Source organism: Trachurus japonicus, chromosome 24 (assembly GCF_045865225.1).
Source record: "Trachurus japonicus isolate A0001 chromosome 24, Traja_1.0".
Classification (NCBI taxonomy): domain Eukaryota; kingdom Metazoa; phylum Chordata; class Actinopteri; order Carangiformes; family Carangidae; genus Trachurus; species Trachurus japonicus.
In genome coordinates this window covers 18,739,531-18,748,722 of record NC_140930.1, presented here as the reverse complement: position 1 = coordinate 18,748,722, position 9,192 = coordinate 18,739,531, and the positions used below count along the sequence as shown (strand labels likewise).

General features: G+C 37.2%; 1 protein-coding gene and 1 long non-coding RNA gene across 2 annotated transcripts; both read right to left on the bottom strand.

Moving 5' to 3' along the window:
* Positions 1-1,577: 1,577 nt before the first annotated feature.
* LOC146961864 (uncharacterized) lies at positions 1,578-4,205 on the bottom strand. The gene is made up of 5 exons (XR_015035167.1): positions 4,108-4,205; positions 3,166-3,261; positions 3,002-3,048; positions 2,043-2,125; positions 1,578-1,698 (listed from the first exon to the last, which is right to left on the bottom strand). It is a non-coding gene; the product is annotated as an uncharacterized LOC146961864 (long non-coding RNA).
* A 1,136-nt stretch (positions 4,206-5,341) lies between these two features.
* Positions 5,342-6,798, bottom strand: LOC146961863 (uncharacterized). Its single transcript, XM_085771353.1, has 5 exons — positions 6,535-6,798; positions 6,366-6,406; positions 6,209-6,271; positions 5,935-6,015; positions 5,342-5,491 (listed from the first exon to the last, which is right to left on the bottom strand). Exons 1-5 carry the CDS (start codon positions 6,631-6,633, stop codon positions 5,413-5,415), a joined length of 363 nt encoding a protein of 120 aa, XP_085627479.1. The 5' UTR covers positions 6,634-6,798; the 3' UTR covers positions 5,342-5,412.
* Positions 6,799-9,192: the final 2,394 nt, after the last annotated feature.

Sequence of the window (9,192 nt, the reverse complement as noted above, 5' to 3'; positions counted from 1 at the left end):
AACAAGCTTCACCCTGATCTATTATGTTCCCTCTTCTGTCCTGCCTCCTCTGGGCTATTATACAGTCAGACTGCTTCTGCTACATAGTAAATAAACATTGGGGCATATGAATAACAACATCTATGCCTCAAATGAGAGAGAGATTCACCTCTGTCCACTTGGTCAGAGTTCTGTAAACTGTCCTGTGAGAACCTGCCTCATCCAATCTGTGGAAAGCCACACAAAGGGAACAAAAAGTACTTGGTCTGATTGATGGGAGAAGGCACATGACACTGGCATGGACGTACTGTATGGTGCATGGCATTGTTCTCTGTCCACTTCCATTTACTCTGCCTCTGGTGTCTTTTCCCCCATTTTCTGGGTATCAGCATTGACATACAGGCCTCTATAGGGTAATAAATAAGGCTCATTTATCTGGTTCCCTCTTGGTTGGTGGTAACATGGACCAACATGAGGTGATGAGGTGTTACAATTTTTTTTTTTACATTTTGAACTTCCATACTCTGACATAATCAACATTAGTAGGCAGTAGCAGAGTAGCAGCATAAGCATAGCAAGGGATGAGCAGGTAAACTGGGGGATTTAAATAGCCCGCCTTATTTGGATGAGGAGAGCATACAGTATGACTGATCAGCTGATCAGGATGGGTGCGGCTTGAGTTGTCTGCCTGAACTAGCTTCGCAGGCTTCGCAGCATTTTAAATATAAACTTTAGAAACTGTACATGCTTTTTGTTTGTATGTTTTTTGTTGGACTCTTTTGCAATATCTGTTTAGTTACTGTAGGCTACCTGTTTTCCATTACCTATCCATCTGTCGACCAGTCAGCTTGTTCTTCACCACTAAATCAATTCACTGTCTGCCTGCGCTACCTTCAGCTGAGTGATGTGACAAAAAGTATGAAAGACACTTCTGGTCTCATCACTTGTTTTCTATTTATGTGAAAACATTTTTTCTGCTCATATCTGATTTATAGCAAGTCTTGTCTCCAGCTGTGGCTGAGATAGTGGAGTGAAGAGTAAATGGTGTAGATTCTGTGTTATCTAGTGGCAAAGCTGCAGATTGCAACCTACTTAAACAGTACCCCTCCCTCGGTGGTCTTCATGCAATCTTTTCAAAGGCAAGACTCGATATATCAATTGTGGGCGAATGTATGTTGGTGCAATGTGGAGGTTTTTTTGAAAGAGGAGCAGCTGTGGTTGATTTATTGTTTCTGTCTTCATTTCATAGCCCTGATGAAATCTTCTGATCCACATTCTTATTGGAAGAAGTCCTCAGTAACTTCACCACCTCAGATTGCTCTGCACAGATTTCTGTGACACCAGATGAAGATGTATTCACTACTATCACCAGGTAGGTGACACACTTCTTACTACCTTACTTTATTACACACCATAAAGCCATTATGAAGCATAGGGCACAATCACATGTATGTTTAGATAGTGAAGGTGGGCATTTCACTGAACAGGAAGGTACGAAGACAATGAAAAAACACCAAAACAAAAACAAATATAGACCTCTAATTCAAGCTGAATATGCATTTTCTCTAGTTTCTAGTAGAAACTTTGAAGAAAAATCTTGTATTGTAAAAAACTTTTATTAGTGATCGGTGTAGTAAAATCATTCCTTTTGTTGTCTAGGGTGCTTTTGTCAGTGGCAGCCTGATGGTTGTAGGTACCTCCAGTGAATCATCCTCGAGGCTGTGGGAAATGAAACAGAAGTTTAGAATGACATAATAACCTCACACATTAATGAAATTAAAAAGTAGAGATGCCACACAGCCAATGTGTTGTTTTGTGTAGTGCTTCTCTCAGCTGTAGACACCAGAGTATTAACTTCAGGTAACTGATGACTCTAAGCATTATTTCCAACTATATCATATACTTTCAATGAAAAAAAATACTTTCAGAGAAAAAACTCCTAATACAGTTTTCAAAAGAAAGCACACAGCCATAAGTCATTACTTAAATTGTTTATTCTATTCACAGTAGTTATTAGTGAGAAAGAGGCTTCAGCAACATGTGATAGCACTGCAGTACCTTACCAGAATGATGTTTACTTTACACCTCCTGATTCACCTTCATGGGGACGTTTTCATCATTGAAGGAATCAGATTGTGGTAAATGGCTGCAGAAAGAACATAGTGTATGTTGATGAATGACTAAATTATTTGGTAATGCCAGATCAACACACTGCAACTCAAAATAGCAAATATTCAAAATATGTCATTGCTTCTGCTGCTAACAACAAGTAGCTACTAAAATACTGATACAAAGTATTACTGGATTTAGTGTTTTCAGCATAAATGTGCAACAAGTACTGATATTGGACGGATGGTGCCTGAATCAGGAGGGGTCCTGTTACATTTTGGGGCAGATCCAGATATGACTTAAATTTCTTTAAAATCGTATTGTCTGTTGTTTGACATTGGCTTTGTTGGTGGTTGAAACCCCACTAGTTATTTATAGTTTCTGAGTTGATTATGATACATTACTTTCTTTTCCTATTGCTACATTTATTCAAAATCAGAAGATGGTGTATTTGCGTGTAATTTCTGATAGTGAAAACTGTGCTCCCTTTCCACATCTTCCTCCTTTTATTCTCCATTCTAAGCTTGAAGATGTTTTCATGCATGTGCTTCTTAGTCCAGTTAACCTCTGAGGCCCATTCCTTAGTGTTTTTCCAAATGAATCTAGCCACAAAGGACTCTGAACACAATCTGACCCCACTAAATACAGTAAATCAAATATAATACTAAGTCTTAAAGCTTTTACAAAGAGCATTCAGAAAAGAGCTTGTTTTAACGGTGTGTTTCTCCCAATGTTCATGATATAAGTTCACCAACAAAATTAAAAAGACTCTGTTAGGTTCGGCCCTCTGCATTATAATGTCCTCATAATGTCCACAACAGTCTCACTGGAAACAGTAATAATAAAACTTCAATGTGAAAAGTCATTTCACATGTTGCATAATTTTTGTGCATCTGATGTAGAATTCATTAACCTGTGAGTGGCTTGAACATCTGAGTAGACGGTCTCTTGTGCAGCATCCTGACCAACAAGTGAGCAAAACACAATAAAAATAAAGAAATGTTAATTTAAAAAAACAACAACAGATGTTTGGTAAAGTTATGAATGCACATTTAGAATCTCTGGCAGTGACCTTACCTGATGAACAGGGAAGGGAAATGTTTTGTCATCATCGACAACGACACCAGGAAATCCAGAACAATTTTCCACACACTTGATTGAAATCCTCAATATCTGTAAAACATTTGCATGCACAATACAGTATATGCATCAACTTATTGCTCCATTACAGTCCCAAACGGTACCACTTTAGCCACAATGCGATGTCATTCCACATGCTAACACGTGCTCGTCTAATCCGAGGAAAACACTCGGTTAACACTCATTCACTGAGTCAACACATAACCACATACAACAACAACAACTTCTCAAACTTAAGTACTTCTACAAGCTTTTCCTAATATGTGTACAGGTTTGTTCATTTCAGCTCAAAAAAATAAAACTAACTTGGTTAATGTCCATGGGCACCGCCATTATCAGTCCTGTTGGGTTCACCTATCATGTGACACGATCGTAATTCTGGTTGCCCACGTATACATGCGCAGTAATGTTGAACACGTTACAGTAAAACTCTAAACAGAATTCCTCTTTTTCTTGAGACAATTCAACAGAACCTCATGAATTAGATGTTTACTCATGAAGGACAGTGAAGAGAGACAGGAAAGCAAATGAGGGAATGACATGTAGAAAAGATGGACTCAGTCTGAAGTCGAACTTGCAATCACCTTCTTTTGAGGCTTGGGTCCATATGGGACATGCTCTAACCCCTCGGCCACCCAAGCAGCCCCTAATCAGATTTTAACTGTACAACTTTTCATACAATTAATGAAATAGTGTTTTGAAAAAGCACTTTACATAATGAAAGCAGTCAGACAGTAGAAATTAGACAATACTAAGAGGGACTGGGAAACTAATGTCTTTTCCTATGACAGCTTCTAAAAAGGGCAACTTTTCCCATGATGAAGAGCAAAAGAAAATAAAAAACGTATCTCTGTATTCCCTTGAACAAGAAGAACTTACCTCATTTCTTCAGATTATTGTATTGTAGTTGATTAGACATCCTCTCCTGTCCCCTGTCCAAGCAAAGTAAATCCTATACTGTGAGAACAGGACCACCTGACAAAACCACCTAACCAAAGGGAATAGAAATTCTCCACAGTTTCACTTCTAAAAGTTGATGGTTTTCCAACTTTCAAAGTCGTCAACACACTCATTTTATACATTTATGCCCCTAACAACATGTCCACATTATTAAACAAGTGTGCTTAATAGACCTTTAAGTTTTGCAATGCAACCTCAGTGTAATCTAAAACAAATATCTACTTTTACTCTTATAATCACACTGGAACAAGCTTCACCCTGATTTATTATGTTCCCTCTTCTGTCCTGCCTCCTCCTCCTCAGTTTGACTGCTTCTGTTACATGGTAAATAAACACTGGCACATGGCATATGAACAGTGAATAAAAACATGCCTCAAATGAGATTAGGAATGCACCTCTGTCCATTTCGGTCACTGCTGTCCACTTGGTCAGATTTCGGTAAACTGTCCTGTTAGAACCTGCCTCATCCAATATGTGAGAAGCCACATGAAAGGAACAAAATGTACTTAGCCTGACTGAATGTTAACTCTGGGAGAAGGCACATGACATTCTTCTCTCTCCACATAGGTCCTTTCACATAATTGTCGGTGTCTGCTTCTGACTCTGGCTCAAATGGTAGTTCTGTTATAGTGACATCAGGAAGTTCATATATTCAGATATCAACATTTTGTTCGATATATGATGCAATACCGTATTGATAACTATACAATGTTAACACATATACCAATGTTGAATATGTCAGAGTATGAAGTTTAAAATGCTGAAAAACATTCCTCCCTCCTTTTCTTCAGCTCCATGTGCTCAATTTGTAGACACCTTGAATCTTGAAACATTTTAGCGTGCAGAGTTTGTGATCCTTTCCACAATTTTTTCTATAGTGATTCTTTTCACAGTTTAAATAAACTTTATAAACTGTACATGTTTATTTGTTTGTTTGTTTTTTGTTGGACTTGAACTTAGTTACCTGTTTTCGGTTACCTATCTGTCTACCTGTCAGTTTGTTCTTCACCACTAAATCAATTAAGATAAAATCACTGCAATAGTCTGCCTGCGCTCCTACCTCAAACTGTGCAATGTGACAAAAAGTATGAAAGACACTTCTAGTTGTCTTGGCACCATGTTTTATTATTATCCACAATCATTGTAAAAAGTTATATGATACAGATCAATATTATTGATCTTGTTAGAGTATTGACTGAATCAGGTGCCTCCAGTGAATCCTCGTCAAGGCCGTGGAAAATAAAACAGATGATTCACCTCCCCAGCTTCTTCATTAGTGGAGGAATCAGGTGGTGCCACATTGCTGCAGAAACAACATATTTGCCTTTGATAAGTTGTTTATGAACTACTTAAATATCTGTTAATGACAGCGAGACAACTAACAATTTAAGAACACAGGTAAATAACAAAACATTAGAAAATGGAGAATTGAGCTTCAGAAATTGCATTATAAAAGATATTTATAGGAGCAGAAATATCTGAAGAGTTAGAAAGGCTAGTAAAGGGCCTGCAAAGTGTAGACAAGTAAGTTTCAAATTAAACATTTTAGTTTTTTCTGTTCATTGACATGTACAAATAATCCTCATATTCCCTTGACCTAACATAATGCTGTTTTCACATCTGTGGTTTTTAGTCTGGTTAATACACTTTGAGCTTGAGGGTTCCTACAACCTCCTCTCTTTATTTTCCTGCTCCTGCCAGACAATTTGACCAATAAGTAAAACGGTATCAAAATGTGCCTTTTACCAGGTGTATGCAGCTTCTGGAGAATCACACTCCAAGTCAGTGTCTCCCTTTTCCATGGGACATTGGTGGCTGCTCACAAAACTGCAGGGCAACAGTTGCACAGAAAGACGAGCATTGAATATATTGAATAAATTGCAGGGATGTAAATCTTTTGCGAACAGCATTCACGAGACCCAAACAAGTTGTGGGAGTGTGTTTCTCTCTGTGTGCGTGATGTACATAAGTTCACCAGCAATCCAGAGTTTCAGTTTTATTGTTTTCTTTTTAGCTTTACCTGGCATTTGAATCCCCAACAGAAGGATCTTCATAATAGTCCAGTTGGGAAGCTTTCACAGAACTACGTAAAAGTGACAGAAACACTTAAGATAAATGTGGAAGTCATTGTACATTTTGCATATCCAAAGTGTAGTGCTACTGAAAAAAAAAGAAACCTGTTAGGGCCTGCATTGTACCCAGTTTCCTGTGCAGCATTCTGGCCAGAAAAAAAACACAACAACATAATCAGACCATAAAACCATAAAAAAACAGATCCATTCCAGAAAACCAGATTTACAGTTCATCTTTGAATGTACATTGTAAAATATCTGGGACTAACGTCACCTGCTTGGAAGAAATGGGGTATGTTTTGTCTTCGCAGACGACAACACCACCGTCCCCATTGGGATCATCCACACACTCGATGGAAGGCTGTAATGTCATCAAAAATGTAATGTGATTAAATATATGATCTAACGGCCCCGTTACAATAGCACACTGTACCTCTTCAACTAAATGTTAACATGCTAACAATGCTAATGGCCCGGACAAAGGTCCGCACTAATATGTGCACACTCGATTGTACATAAGTTGCTTCTACGAGTAAACCTACAAAGTATCTTCCCTTCAGCATTTCCCTATACTTTACCGAATACTGGTGTGTTAATTTCACCAAGATGTTTAAACTTACTTTTTCATTTAAACACCCCATTTCGCTCTATCAGTGATATGATCTTGTGTGATCTCGTGTTGTCTCGCGTCGTTTTGTGTGATTTGCATATTCATATTGGCGCACATGTAAAATTGTATAAATACATGTTCAACAATAATGAGAACATCACAATAAGCAAATTATTAAAAATCAAACACTTTTTTGGTCTATAGGTTATTTCTTATGACTTGTCCTAGGCTATTCTTCCTTAGTACAAAAGAAAGAAGTTATTTCATCATTTAAACTGAATATATTTCCTTTTTGTAAGTACTTCTCTTCCAAAACTACTAACTTTAAAGCATATTTCTTACTAGGCATTCACTGTATGCTGATGACACAGGGTTTTTCAAAACTGAATTCAAACTATTGCTCATTCACCCTAAAACTTAAAAAAAAAAAAAAAAACCTACCTTGTTTTTTGTACAGTGAGGATCATGTAGGAATTATCCTCTGGTCAGTCTGCTTCAATGTTGGTCCAAATAGATCAGAAAGCACACCAATCACATTCATCCTTGTTTGTTTGAATCAGAAATTCCTAGAAATGTCAAAGTATACCTAGGTATAAGAATACCTAGGTATACGAATAGTATTTGTATACCTAGGTATTCTTATACCTAGGTATTCGTCCAATACCCAGGTATTCGTCCAATACCCGGGTATTCGTCCAATACCCAGGTATTTGTCCAATACCCGGTATTAGTCTAATACCCGGTATTACCTACACTGTGGGTATAAGAATACCTAGGTATACCAATACATACTCTGAGTCAATCCACTGAGATCATTTTACAGCCCATGAAGAGAACTGAGTTCTTTTCCTCTAAGTACTTTCGTTATCATTTACAAGGAAACGGCATCAACCACACCCCCACATTGAAAAACCAGCAAAATTTAAGTCCCCAGTCTTCACGCCTTTTGAAATGTGTCATAATTCTACGCTTGCACCATGGGGCATGAAGGGCAGATTTGAAGAACAAATGCAAAAGCAGTAGCTTAAAAGAGGTTAAGTTATGGATTCAGTTTGAGCTCTAATGGATATGAGCATCATGGTAAAACATTTATCTACTGTCACACCTTTTTAGATTCATCTTAATAAGTGTTGTCTATAAAATCCAAAGTCAAAGTCACCAAAACTTACCTCAGTGCTTCACCAGACTCTAAACTGAGTTTACTACACTTTAATATTTACATGCTGAACTTCATCTGTTTAATAGGGTGTTTAAACAGAGTTCTTGTACTTCCCTTTTAATTGGCACAAGGAAATAAATAGATATTTAAATGTATCACTATTTGATCACTAATGAAGCATATAATAAATGGGTTGTATGGATGTATTAGAAAGTTTTGTAAGCCCAGAATGAGCCCTCTGACCATGGTGTGGTTTCTCTGTGGCCCTATTTTGATACAGTTGTACTGAAATTGTATTTATTCTTGTCTTAAATGTCCATGTTTTAAGTATAAAAGTTTGAAATTGGAGTGCTACAGGTTTTCTTTTTGACTGGCTCAGAGGGTGTACATTGCGTAACAACAGCAACAGCAGAATATACTGTATTTGCAGGCTACCCACATCCTGTCGTAACATTTATGGTGACAAGTCATAGAGATAAAAGTGCATACAGAAAGAAACATGAAAAAGACATTCATCCAAAATTTAACTTTGAGCAAGCAGATGAGAATCAGAACCTCCCAAACCTTCAAGTTACTGTAAAATATAGGAGTCTTAGTTTTCAATAATTAACATAGAAGACAGGTGAAGGGATAGAGATAAATGGGACTTTCTATGAGTATATAGAGAAAAGTCTTTAGGTTCTATTTGTTCTCTCAATTAGATGTGATTATTTTCAGTACACATTACTTAACATTATGGTAGCAGTATATCGAACAGTAATTAACTCTCCTTTGCTCACATTTCCATTTTCTGAGCCCTCTAGTGACAGTAATTTTACATACGCCTACAAGTAAATCACCCACATAAGACATAGAGGACTGGAACTGAAGCTCTGACTAACTGAACCCAACTAAATTCAAAAACCTTTTGAGAATGACTTTTGAAATACTCCTTACCTTTGGAAATCATTGACAGATGCTCTGATTTATCTTAGTGGTGCTGCATATTATTAAAGTAAAACTGAAACTTGAGAATGAATATGTAATAATAATTTGATTTCTACTTGTCCTTATTTCTTACCTATTAGTCATGGAATAGTGGGACCTGCTCACTTCATAACTTAAGGTGTTATTTTTTAGATCTTTGAATGACCTTGGCTGACTTGGTGAACAATATGTGCTAA